At 36.3% G+C, this 14135-nt stretch overlaps 2 protein-coding genes across 2 annotated transcripts in view; both read right to left on the bottom strand.

The window, feature by feature from the left end:
* The window catches only part of LOC113392148 (zinc finger protein 175-like), a 479450-nt gene that overhangs the window by 12274 nt on the left and 453041 nt on the right, over positions 1 to 14135 (bottom strand). The gene's annotated exons all lie outside the window — the stretch shown is intronic.
* On the bottom strand, positions 3357 to 13822 carry LOC113400629 (adenylyltransferase and sulfurtransferase MOCS3). Its single transcript, XM_026640268.2, has 11 exons — positions 13637 to 13822; positions 12620 to 12720; positions 11580 to 11713; positions 10645 to 10765; positions 9629 to 9779; positions 8537 to 8623; positions 7334 to 7448; positions 6716 to 6826; positions 5586 to 5692; positions 4318 to 4537; positions 3357 to 3555 (listed from the first exon to the last, which is right to left on the bottom strand). The coding sequence occupies exons 1-11, from the start codon at positions 13736 to 13738 to the stop codon at positions 3401 to 3403; spliced, it is 1404 nt and encodes a 467-aa protein (XP_026496053.2). The 5' UTR covers positions 13739 to 13822; the 3' UTR covers positions 3357 to 3400.

Raw genomic sequence — 14135 nt, 5'->3', positions numbered from 1 at the left:
CCACGCTGCTCCAATGCGGATGGAATACACATGTGGCAGAATTTCGTTGAAATTAGACACAAGCAGGTTTCCTCGCGATGTTTTCCATCACCGCCGAGCACGAGATGAATTATAAACACAAATTAAGCACATGAAAATTCAGTGGTGCTTGCCTGGGTTTGACCCCGAAATCACCGGTTAAGATGCACGCGTTCTAACCACTGGGCGATCTCGGTTCTTCTCCTGGCAATACAAGCTAATAAAACTTCTCCTTTAATATATATATAACAAGGGGTTAGGCATCAACTCATGATCAGACATCATGATATCCAAAATATAAGTCTATTCGTTCACGTTCGTAATATATATTTTTTCGATATCCCATTCCCTGTGACACTTTTCGGTTGTAACGTGTTCTACGTCATACTGACGTTGCCAACATGTATGATAAAAAAAAAACCAAATTTTTGTTGTTCTAGGGTAAGGATTATCAAGAAAATTCCTACTACATAATTCAAAATTTAATTGAGTTTGTTACCTCAACCGTACCGATCAATCTCATTCGCGTACCTATCCTACGTGACATTGCTGAAATAATCTGTGGCCTGTCGGCACAACTAAAAGTCATTTAACTGAGAATTTAATTGAATTGAATCCTAATTAAACTTTTTGTTGTTTCGACAAATAATCTATTCATTTTTCCAATGAGCTCCAAAACGTATGAGTAAGGTGTACCTACGTATAATGAATAGGGTATGATCCTGATTTCAGATGATACTGCAGCACGTAGATGATGATGGCGTCCTGACCGCATCCGGCCACGGCGGCTGATCTCAAGGAAGACCAACCAACTACACAAAACATTTTCTAGCGTAATAGTAATATACGAACAACCTTCATGGTCGAGTAGTGTGTACACCGGTTTTCATGGGTACGCCACTCCGCGGTCCCGGGATCGATTCCCGGCCGAGTCACTGTAAAAAAAGTTCTTAGTTTTCTATGTTGTCTTGGGTCTGGGTGTTTGTGGTGCCGTCGTTACTTCTGATTTTCCATAACACGAGTGCTTTAGCTACTTACATCGGGATCAGAGTAATGTATGTGATGTTATCCAATGTTTATTTATTATTATTATTATTTATTACAAATACAGGGCACTCTTCTATTCCCTGACTCTCAATCCGATATGACGACAAATCCGACACGACCGGAAAGTGTCCAGGCGCAGGCTTAACTTGGTTTCCGAAGTACGGGAGCGCATATTTCAGACTTTCAGTCTCCGAGCTGTTACTAAGAAAAAACACCCTATAACTTTTTATTAACCTTTAAAAACAGAACCTCGGGATGTGCGACCGTATGTTACCACTAGACCAACGAGACTACGCATTATCATGTTATAATAACATCATTGAACTGTGGTGCTATTACGGTTATACAATAGTAACTTTTGCTATCAAATATTTGTTGTGGATCAATCAGATTGGAATAAATCAGTATTATGGACGTATACAGTATCATAATACTCCATAATACTGATTTATCGACTGCAACAACAACAACAGTTGCTATGCTGTCACCGTAATAGTACCACAGTAGTTGCTAACATGATCTTCGAAAAGCTGAATAGATCTTTGATCATAGCCTAGAAGACTCATTCAAGTCACCTTAAAAAAAAAACGAAATCAAAATCGGTTCTTCTATTAGGACGACGCCATAAACAGATACACATTCAACTTTTTTTTTCGTATCGGAGATTAAAATATATTGGTAATCTATACAAAAAAACCGGCCAAGTGCGAATCGGACTCGCGCACGAAGGAACACTAGGTTAACAACAGAAGGTACGCACATTTATTTATATCGAGCAAAAATAAGCAAAAATGGCGTTTTTCCTATGGAAAATATTTATTCAATTTTGTTTTTAGTATTTGTTATAGCGTCAACAGAAATACATAAATTGTGAAAATTACAACTAGCTAGCTATCGATATAACTTATGGCGATTCTACTTAAAAATAGTCACTTTATCGCAATCGTAACCGTTGTCGTTGGCCGTGTCATGACCATCCAGTTTGCTAGGTCGAAGTTGTATCGAAATATAATTGAGATCGTATCATAACCCATATAAGGATCAGCTTAGAACACCGAGTTTCCGACTCCGCAAAGTCAATAAATCATTCTTGGGGCAAAGTATCCGCTTCTGTAATAAAATTCCGCAGACATTTTTAACTTTGCCGTTTCATAGATTCAAGTAATTTGTAAAAAATACATTGGTAAAGTAGTAATATTATTCGATACAAGATTATATTGATGATAAAAAAGCGTGAAGTTAATGCTTGTTGACTTCCACGCAGGAGACATGACATACATATATAATTGTATTTAACTAACATGACTGTATTCTTAGATGTTGAAAAAGAGTACCTACTGAGTTTCTTGCCGGTTCTTCTCGGTAGAATCTACATTCCGAACCGGTGCTTTACTTTAAATAGTTTATTAAATGACGATTCCAAAGTGCTTGTAAAAGCCTACTTGAATAACATATATTTTTATTTGATTTGCTATAAATAAGTAGAACTGACCCTCAGTTACGATCAGGCTGAGGTTTATTTTTGTGAGGAATAGTTAAAATTTGATCGGAATGTACTCGAAAACGTATCATAACATATTCTACTAACTTAAAAGAAATAGTAGAATTTGCTCAAGAGCGTTGATTAGCAAGAGTACGGGGATTCCCGTAACTTATGTTTTATCTATCATAAATACTAGTAAGCCTTAATTCAGATACATAAGTATTAGATTTCAATAAAGACCTAACTGTACACAGATAATGAATCTCTGATCCTTCCAATGAGATTGCTACTTCGTGAGATTTAATTTTAATTGTAGTTTTTTTGTAAAATGTTGCCAGCGTATGCATCGTTACGGATAATTTTCTAGTTTGGGAAATAAATATCAATTGATATACAATTTCATACCCTTGAATAATAAAATGTTTTGTTTTTTCCGATGGTCAATATTTAATTTTATACTAGAACTTGGTCTGGCCTGTCTTGACTTCGTACGGGTGAAATATGGATTTTAAACAAGTTCTATTATATTTATCCAATGAGATATAAGCTGGTGGTACAATTATTAGACACTACGGCTAAGCAGGCAATACTTAGTATTTTTGTGTTCAGGTTTGAAGGGTGAGTCAGTGTATATACAGGCACAAGATATAACATCTTAGTTCCCAAGGTTGATCACTGCGCCAATGTCTATGTCGATTGCCTCAAAAGTTCAAAATAATTTAATTATTTGTTGAATAAAAATTCATGAATCTAAATTTGAAAAAACAATTGAACCTTATAAATAGAAAAAATAAAATAAAACAATGAAAATATACACAATTTTATTTTACAACTTATTTAGATATGGCAACACTAGTAAACGGGGAATTCCCCGTCGACGTACTTCGACCAGGCATGTAGGCCACCAGTCAGATCAGTTATTTTATCTTTATATTCATCTTCTATAACATCTAGAACTCTCTTAACGGCGATTTGGGAATCGTTTCCTCTTCTACAAATAAATGTCACTATAACAAAAATATAACATTATTTAAAAAACACACACAAAATACTCATCATTCAAGTACGGTTTTAGAAGCACTTTGGAGACGTCACATCTTTTTTTTTTTAGCGGTTGCCACTGGCCGGACCTCGGTGATAAGCACGAGCGTTACCGAGGAGGTTTTAGTGGGTAGGACGGGGCACTAGGCCGCGGGGAGTCCCACATACCCGTCCCGGTGCCCCGACCGGGCGGCATGCGTAAATGCATTTCCTCCACGTAAAACTAAAATTCAAAATAGGTTACCCGATGGTAAGTGGTCACCACCCAGACTTATTGTAAGAAATATTAAGTCTCTTACATCAATGCGCCACTAGCTAGCTGGCTCGCTATTATATTCGCTAAGTAGTCATCGCCCGCAGCTTCGCTCGCCTTATGGGAGTTTTTCGTATGTCGTTAGGGAAATAAAAGCCTTGTCCTTGGAGTCAAGCTTGCTTCATATCAAATTTAATCGAATTCGATTCAGTCGTTTGACCGTGTGAAAGCAACAGACAGAGTGACTTTCGCATTTTTAATATTAAGTATATAAACAAAATTAAAATAAATCATACAATTTAAATATATACATACATTTATCTTGTTATTACAATAATACATAGCAACAAAAACAGTAGACAGCGGACGGAGAGACGTGACGGTATGAGGGAGCGTCGTGACGTTTGACGGCACGACATTCAGCCGATATTAACATAACAAAAGCAAAAAACAAAAAATAACGACTAGAACTAACCTCGACAACAACAGTCCCTAATATCCTTCAAAAGTAAATCAATGTTACTTCGATGCAACTTTTCCAATGGATAGTTAACAGCGCCATCTAGTTTGCACATTTCGAACTCGTGTTCGCTTCTGACGTCGACCAACAGATGTTTATTCGTCGCTTTAAGCGCTTCAGCCAATTTCATTGCTGTGATTCTGTTTTTTGGCGGTAGAATATCTAAATCAAGATCCTGAAAAATTTCAAAATAAATATATATTATTGAAATCCAAAATAGATACATTATAACGTAACACGATTGCTTCTAAATGTAGATTTTAATTTCAACTGCGAAGAACTGGTAAAACATCATGAGTTACTCTTTTGCACCGATTAAATATATATTTATAATATATATAAGCGGAGCAAATGACCAGCTCGTGGTAAGTGGTCACACGAAATGGTCGTTTGAAACGTAATGTTATCGGTTGTGTTCCGGTTTGAAGGGCGAGTGAGCCAGTGTAACTACAGGCACAAGGGACATAACATCTTAGTTCCCGAGGTTGGTGGCGATGTAATGTATGGTTAATGTTTCTTACAGCGCCAATGTCTATGCCCGGGGGTACCCACTGACAACCACTTGCTCGCCGGCCTACCTATATCATTACTTAGTATAAAACAAAGTTACACAACGGATTTTGATGCGGTTTTTTTTAATAGATAGATTGATTCAAGAGGAAAGTTTATATGTATAATACGAGCACAATATAGTATAGTAACACTGATAATTTTAGAGGTTTCTGAAGTGATGTCGTAAATAAACACATTTTTGCGCTTACATTGCAAATGCTGGCTCAACCCTATGAGATAGATTAAAATAATGTACTACAGTATTGTACACCTTAAAAAGATCTTCAAAAAAGTCCGCGATGGTATGTGTCTATCTCTTAGGGATTACCCACAATAACCATATTTTATCGTTTACTTTTTACGAGAAATAATGGCTTATTTTCGAAGCGATTTTAAGCAATACAGCAGTAATCCTTATCCAATTAAGTACCTTAAATAAATTGTGAATTTGATATAGATCAATATGGCCCTTTACAGCATGTAATTTAAATGAATATTTTTAAACATATTACAAATTTAAAACGCAGGGACATAGCGGTTTGTATTGTCTAATGACTGAAAAACTGTGAACGTTGTAAGACATTCTGTAGTATATTTAGTATCAGCATTGCACCCGAGCGAAGCCGGGGCGGATCGCTAGTCACATGTATATAAATATGAAATACACATACCTTTTCCTTAGATTGCATTCGACAGACAACTTCGTAGTTAAGTAATTTTGTAATTTTCGGACTTTCCGAACATATCTCGCATTCAGGATTTCTTGGACGAAGTTTTACTGAAATTGTAATTAGACGCATTTAACAATATATCTTCATTGGTGGTAGGCCTCTGTGCATGATCCGGAATAGGTACCACCCCACTCATCACATATTATATATCAGCAATACTTTGGGTTATTGTGTTAAGGCTTGAAGGGTCAGTAGGCCAGTGTAACTACAGATAAAGGGAAGTAAATTTTAGCATTAGTGGGCCAGTGTAACTACAGATAAAAGGGACATAAAATGTTAGCTTTAGTGGGCCAGTGTAACTACAGATAAAAGGGACATAAAATGTTAGCTTTAGTGGGCCAGTGTAACTGCAGATAAAAGGGACATAATATGTTAGCTTTAGTGGGCCAGTGTAACTACAGATAAAAGGGACATAAAATGTTAGCTTTAGTGGGCCGGTGTAACTACAGATAAAAGGGACATAATATGTTAGCTTTAGTGGGCCAGTGTAACTACAGATAAAAGGGACATAAAATGTTAGCTTTAGTGGGTCAGTGTAACTACAGATAAAAGGGACATAATATGTTAGCTTTAGTGGGCCAGTGTAACTACAGATAAAAGGGACATAAAATGTTAGCTTTAGTAGGCCAGTGTAACTACAGATAAAGGGACATAACATATTAGCTTTAGTGGGCCAGTGTAACTATAGATATAGGGACATAACATGTTAGCTTTGATTATCTATATGTCCGTCTGACTGTCAAAACTGAGAATGAGACGAAAAAAGTAGTGGCCATCAGTTAACCACAAAGTACACTAGTAAACTCTTAGGACGTTTGGCGAGAATCAAATCGGTTCGTGAGGAATGGTTAATATTTCTTACAGCGACAATGTCTATAGGCGGTGGTGACCATTGAAATCAAAACAAAGAATATAAATACAGACGTACTCATTCAATGGGTACAAGCGAGAATAAGCCGAGCCTGTCTCAACGGTAGTTCCGGTGACGGTACCTTTTACCGTCAGGAGTCCCATTGGTCAGTTCATAAAACTATTTTATTCATAAAAAAAAACGACAATATTATACGTACCATTACGAAAGCTCATGTCCTCGCCATCGAACAACAGCAGCCTACCCACTAAGAGATTGTCGTGCGTCTGTCCAACGATCAACTTTATTGTCTCCAAAGCTTGCAGTGTTCCTGAAAATGATACCATATTACTTGGTATGTACATATATGGAAGGACAGTTCCTTGGTGGTAGGTCTTCTGAAAGACCATTTGATTACCCACTCATCCATTAGTCTACCTTTGAGGTTGTGTGTTGTTTCGGTTTTAGTGAGCCGGAACAAGGTGCATAGCTTCTGAGTTTCCAAAGTTGGGACATCATGGGGAATTGTTTAATTTTTGGACAGTGGTGACCACTTACCATCAGGCATAAAATAGTTTCCAATATATCGGATGGTAATAATATTTCTCATAGTGGCATTGTTTATCGTTGTGACCACTTACCATCAGGTACCAACCTTCGACCGTCCACTCCACTTTTTTAGTAGCATTTAAATTAAAGCTAAGTGCTTTAAATATAAGGGAAAAAGTGTAAATAATTGAAAGTAATTTTTCCCAGAAATCAAGTACCTATTTTTCAGTAACAGTTTTTACGTCACTAACTATTTACCGTGTTAAATATATAAACAAATAAAAATTACCTATAACGCCAGGTATGGGTCCAGCAACGCCATCAGCGGAACAGCTCCCCACCGCTTCTGGTGGTGGAGGAGTCGGGAATACACACCTATAGCATGGCCCTATATATTTATAACCCTGGAAGAAAATAATCGATATATTTATTAAAATCCGAATTATATAAGTTGGCTTTAATGTTGAAATATCATAATCAGTGACATCGCTATCATAAGTCAGAATAACCAGAAAATTTGAAAACCAAACTATGATTAAACGCAATTATATTTTTATTTAAACAATTACTATTTTGAACAGCAAAAAGAGGTCAAGATCATCTATAGTCTAATCCAACATCGGGACGAAAGCAAAATAAACAACATTTGACCTTGAATTGAATTATGGTTTCGAAAAATTTAGTTTTGAACATCGACGAAGCCATCAGAACTTTGGGAGTAAAATTAAAATGGATATAAGCAGTTAAAAGTAATAGAGTTGTATTATAAATAGAGATATATTATTCGAGAACTGTTAGACAATACAGCTGAGCTTTTAGTAAATTGCATTGAATACGTAAATCTAAGGTTTGTTTTAACTTCATTCATAATCTCCTAGCTACGTCACTGATTCTCACGTCACTATATCTCTGTTAGAATGAAAAGATATTCGATATGCTTAAAGTATCTTTGAAGGATATTATCAGGAACGAGATTATCTGACGAAGAACCAGTGATACCGATGGAGCAAAATTAGCAGATTGAAGTAACATTGGGCTGGCCACGTATGGTCGATGGAGCGGATGAGTCCTAGATTCATACATCTGACTAGATGCGCAAGGCCGAGAATCTGAAGCCGTGGTCCATCTTGAGAGAGGCTGAGGTAAAGTGGATAACGATTGAGGATAAAAGGAGCGACGCCTTGACGTGTTTTTAAGGCACGGGAGTGTAAACGCTGGTCACTTCCAGACACAACCAGAATGCTCGTGAAAATTTCTTAACAAAAATAACTTGATCTTTTACTCGGGGTATCAAATACAAAAATTTAATTCAACGTAGAAATAATTACACTTATTGTCAAATATCCACCGACGATTCGGAACGTAACTTAAGAACTTGAATAGAACTTAACTTGAGAAGAACCGGCGCTAGAACCTGGACTCCATGTTACTTGTAAAAGATTAAGTTATGTTTTTATATAAAATACAATATTGACCATAAATTAATACGTACTTTGTCGTTCTGGTTCGTCTTTGCTCGATAACCGTATATTGTGAGTTGTCCTTCCATTTTTAATGCACTGCCCGATATCAAGGGCATCTGAAAATGTTTAACACTAGATATTATCTTTTAGGGGTTGGTCGTCAGGTATTAGGCAGAAAAAAGTAATCTATGTCCTGGAATTCAAACTTGTCCCAAACCAAATTTCATCAAATTCGGTTCAGTGGTTTGGCCCTGAATGAGGAACAAATTTACAGTAATTAATTTTGCATTTACATAGACTACTTTTTAGAGATCCGTACCCAAAGGGTAAAAACGGAACCCTATTACTAAGACTGTCGCTGTCTGTTCGTCCGTCTGTCTGTCACCAGGCTGAATCTCAAGAACCGCGATAGCTAGACAGTTGAAATTTTCACAGATTATATATTTCTGTTGCCGCTATAACAACAAATACTAAAAAGAAAATAAAATTAATATTTAAGGGAGGCGACCCATACAACAAACACGATTTTTTTGGCCTTTTTGCTCGATATCAATAAATGTGTGTACCTACTGTTGTGTACCTATTCAATGGTACGGAACCCTTCATGCGCGAGTCCGACTTGTTGGCCGGTTTTTTCGCCTAACATCTAACGACCAACCCGTAATGTCGGAGGAGCAGGATGCCGAACAGTTGGGTTCGAGGATTGATCCGACATTTGGAAGACTATGTGGACGTGCAATGGAGATATTCACAAAATAAAACGTATTTAATATCGTCTAATCACTGTATTAATTGATTCAATAATCGTACACCAATAACATCAAAGGATTACAATAATTCATCTCGATTAAGAGCAAATGGGTTTGCAAGCAACCATCGCATTCGAGTCGCTTGTCAAAACATGACGACTCGCGTTGCCATGACACTTACAACTCCATTCGGGGTGACCCGCTCTTAAAAGTAAATCAGCCATCAAACATTATTGCCAACTATTCATTAACTATCCAAATCTACAATCAAAGTAATCTCGCCCCGTTATATATTATGTTATAATACTGGGAACAAAATATTTAAAAAAATGCAAGCAAGTTAAACATATATTATTAAGAAATAATAATTACCTTATTTAAAACACTAACGTCGTTCAGCATGTACCGAGTTGGCACATTATCCGTGCAGTCCAATATGACGTCATAGTTCGCCGAAATCTCCAACGCGTTCGATGGATTTAGTTCTATATTGTAGGGGGTCAATTTTATCTTGGAATTTATACTGGAAATAGAAAAACTATACATATAAAAGACATGCTTACTGTTTATCAATTGTAGTACGGAGTTATATCCCACTTCTGGGCAAGGGTTTAGGGGATATTTCACTTCAATGCCCCAATATGGGATGGTCGATGACAATGTGATAATTCCGACAGATTCAGCCGTCCTCACGATGTTTTCCGTTACCGAACACGAGCTCAGTAAACGCAAACATCACTCATGAAAACTCACATGACACTCAAACCGGTTCTGCGGGACTTTATTCTACAATCGAATAAACTGCCCACTTGGGGAATTTTCTAAAACATTTTCTAATTAGGGCTCTGTCGCTGTACCAGCAAGGGCTCCCGAAAATTGGGAACATGTTTGTTTGGAATAGTCGTCTGGTAGTCATTTCGACCTTTGCGAAGTTCAAAACTACGTATATCAAAGGGGTGACAGATGAGGGTAAAAAAATATAGTCAGCAAAACTTAAATATTATTTTTTATGACGTCCATTCGATTGCACTAGCTTTGTGCTGAATTTTGCCGCATTTTGAACCGTTTACACCTGAAAGGGGTAAGAGATATTGGGGAGGAGGATTGTTTCTTTGTGTAAGAGACAGTCAAATGGAAAGCATCAAAATTAATTATCTTATATCTAGTTCTTAACTTCACACAATTTCATTTTGTATCCACCATTATACGCTTCTGACAGTCTTCTGATTAGTTACAAGTGATGTGATACAACAGCCAATAGGAGCAGCTGACCAACGTTAACTGTCCAATGAGCTGCTTGCGAATAACACTACACGATTGTCTAAATTAATTTAACCAATATAGAAGCATTAAAATACGAGCGGCCCATTTCCATTAGAAAGTCTCACCTTCGTAAACTGTCAGCGGCGGATTGAGCCTTGCTTACATTCTGATCAGCTTCACTGTGCAATATCTGACGGTGTATGTTCGTCAAGTCCACTTGGTCATAATCCACTATGCCTATTTCTCCTAAAATGAAAAATGACAATCATCCATTACTTCAATTAGCCTCACTTATAAACATTGCTTAGCAAGTATTTAGGTAATAATATTATTCCTCGTTTTGTTTCGTCTGCGTTTTTATTTAGTCTATTATTTCGTAATTGGCAAAGCAGGCCAGGACAACTGGCATGCAAACGAGGGGTGTTTCTGATGGTGAAGGGTGGTTGTTGTGTGACACACGTTAGGACGACGACTTTTTGGTCCTTGGTGGGTCAAAAATTTGCCCTGTTCAAGCTCTATAAAGAAGCCAAACGCAGGGTTCTGAATGGATACTGTGGATTTTACTCCACATAAGAGGTAGGTTCAAGTTTTTAGGGTGTGAGTTGAAAAGCTGTGGTGAAAAATTTTTTCGGTAAAGGCAGGCGCTTCCAAAGTTCCGATGTCAATTTCCTCGACATTCAAATCGCCATTTTTTTACGAATCCATAAAAATGTCCATAACGAATGAATATTTAAGATCCCGACCAATGATATAACGTCAACTGAAGGTCAAATTTGTTGATTTATCTGTACTCCTACTGCCATTGGAGCAAACAATAGAATGAACGTTTCCTATCAAATTGGGAAGATAGAAATATACATTTTTAACATGATTCATAGCGTTACTAAGAAACAATGTTCTATACTTACAATATCGTTTGCCCTGTTTGATTATTATTAACGTCAAAACTTTACGTTACTTTCCTTTTTTTTAAGGGGGAAAAAGAAGAGGGGAATTTTGTGTGAAAAAAAAACATTCGAATTCGGGAGGACCCTATATAGTGATGTATTACAATCATTACCTACACCAGCCCCAGCGAGGTAGACTGCAGCGGGACATCCCAGGCCCCCAGCTCCGACAACCAATACCTTGGCCCCCATCAATTTCTCCTGACCCTTGACCCCTATTTCAGGGAGTAAGATCTGACGGCTGTACCTGAAATAATATTTATATTGATATGGCACATCCTTATAATAAGTAAATAAGCATCAATTTTGATGTTTCACTTCTGCCGTTCTATGATCACATTTTTATTACATTCAGGAATAAATGCTTATAGTAATATAATTAACTTTCAATATAACTAATAATAATAAAGATTTTCCAATTTGGTTTATTTTTTTATTTCGAAATGGCAGGTGTAGTGAAAAATGGGCACCGCTTACCATCAAAGTAGTCACCACCGCGCATAGATATTGGCACTGTATGAAATATTAACCATCCATTATAACATGGACATGGATATATGCGACCAACCTTGGGAACTAAGATGTTATCACCCTTGTACCTGAGGTTACACTGGCTAACTAACCTTTCAAACCGGTACACAATACAAAGTGTTACCCCAGACGTGTGTTCACATGTGTGGCACGAACATTAGATACTACTGTCACATTTTTGAACACAGAAGTGCACTTCGCCGTTCCGTGTCGGATTTTCGGTCTGTATATCACGTGACCTAAAACACGAGCCGGCATGGTGTGGCGTCGGACATGCAAATACTGTCATTTCAATATCATCTGGCACTTATCAACTTTTCTGGAGTTTAAATGCTAGTATTTGTACATTACACTCCAATGACAGCGATTGTAATTCATTATTTTTCCAAAAAACACGAAATATTTATAGCTGTTAACGTTGAATGAGTACCGGTCGTACATACACGACTGTAGTTTTTAACAATGTGACATCATCAAAATGTCTGACAGCATTTTTGCGGGCATAAAAAAAAAATTAAAAATTTAATTTAATTTTATGGCAAGAAGGCGTGTTTATTTGTCCAAAGTATACATTTTTGTGAATTTTCATTAGAAAAATCAACATTTTAAAGTTGAGATTTACCTTTCAATAGCCCATTTTGGTAGCTTCTCACTGATCTTAACAACATTCTTCGCACATTCATTTTGGTTAACAATTTCTTTTTCTACCTTGGAAGGTAATTTCTGAAACTAAGATGTCAAACAGTGAAAATTATTCGTTTGAAAATGTTTGTACGAAAATGATTCTATTTTTTATTTATTTTTAACACAGTAAGCTAGTCGTGACCAATAATCTTGTAGATTATTATACATGATGAAATCCATATTTGTTACATCAATAACCTAACTATTAGGCCCATGAAATGATGTGCAGTTACTTACATATAAAATAAAAAAAAAAAAAATATTCTTTATTCAAATAGGCTCATAAAGGCACTTTTGAGTCGTCTCAACAGTGTTGAATTAAATGTAAAAAACCGTTCACCGGTTCGGAAAGTATATTCTATATTATTGTGAATATTCATAATATTGTTTTAAATATATTGTGAAGCAAATGTAAGTGTACGCACTTTATTCAAATACAAACCTTCTAACCTGACCTAAGGCATCCAGAGTCACTCCTATATTCAATATTCCTTTATCAATTTAGATGCATTACACTTATTGATTGTCAAACTAAACCCTACCACCGGTTCGGAAGAGAAAATACCATGATCTGAGAAGAACCGGCGAAATAAACTCAGTGAATCTCTTTTTTGTCAATTTGTGATTATTTACAAAATATTTATTATTAAAAGAAATAGCCAGGAGGCAATCGTTTCATTCCCAAGTTGCATCAATCATAAATCACTGAATAATAACAATTCACACACATGCTTTCTTTAACAATGTTTTTAAATTTGGTAACAGAGGCATTTTGAACGCTTTCTGGGATTATGTTGTAGAACCGTATACATTGCCCTATAAAATAGTTATTGAATCTATGCATTCGAATAACAGCAGTAACAAGTTTGTGTTTGTTCTTTGTACCAATGAGTATAAAAATCTATTCGGTAGTATTTGTGTTTGTCGCGAATATTATCTCATAATAATGACTTACCGGCATAAACTCCTTCTTAATCTCAAATATTTCTTTCTCCTTACGTCGTAATGTTTCCCTTAAGACTAATATTTCTTTCTCAAGCCGATCTATATCATCCATAATTATTTATAACACGGCACGACACACTTATTAATGTTTGACCAAATGTTTTGTTTACAAAATTCAGTCTGATTTAACTCTGACATAAAACATGTGTTTTTAACTTATTTTTCTTAGATCGTTCGTCGTAGTAAGGCAAAAGCATAGTAACATTCAACCTGATTGTCTTAAATATTTTTTAAACTTCAGTCGGACACCGAATAGTTAAAAGATCATCCACGGATGGATTGAATCATTGAAAATAGCGATTCTGAACACATAATACGCGTATATTATATAGAATAGTAATATATTTTTTAACATAAATATTTTTCAGTTGCGTATTTGCATTCGGCATTCTTTATTAGGAAAAGCTTTTATTTTGCGAATAGTGCTAGGTATTTGAGATAAGCCATAA

Source organism: Vanessa tameamea, chromosome 31 (assembly GCF_037043105.1).
Source record: "Vanessa tameamea isolate UH-Manoa-2023 chromosome 31, ilVanTame1 primary haplotype, whole genome shotgun sequence".
In the NCBI taxonomy this organism is placed as follows: Eukaryota; Metazoa; Arthropoda; class Insecta; order Lepidoptera; family Nymphalidae; genus Vanessa; species Vanessa tameamea.
This window is presented reverse-complemented; position numbering and strand designations above follow the sequence as displayed.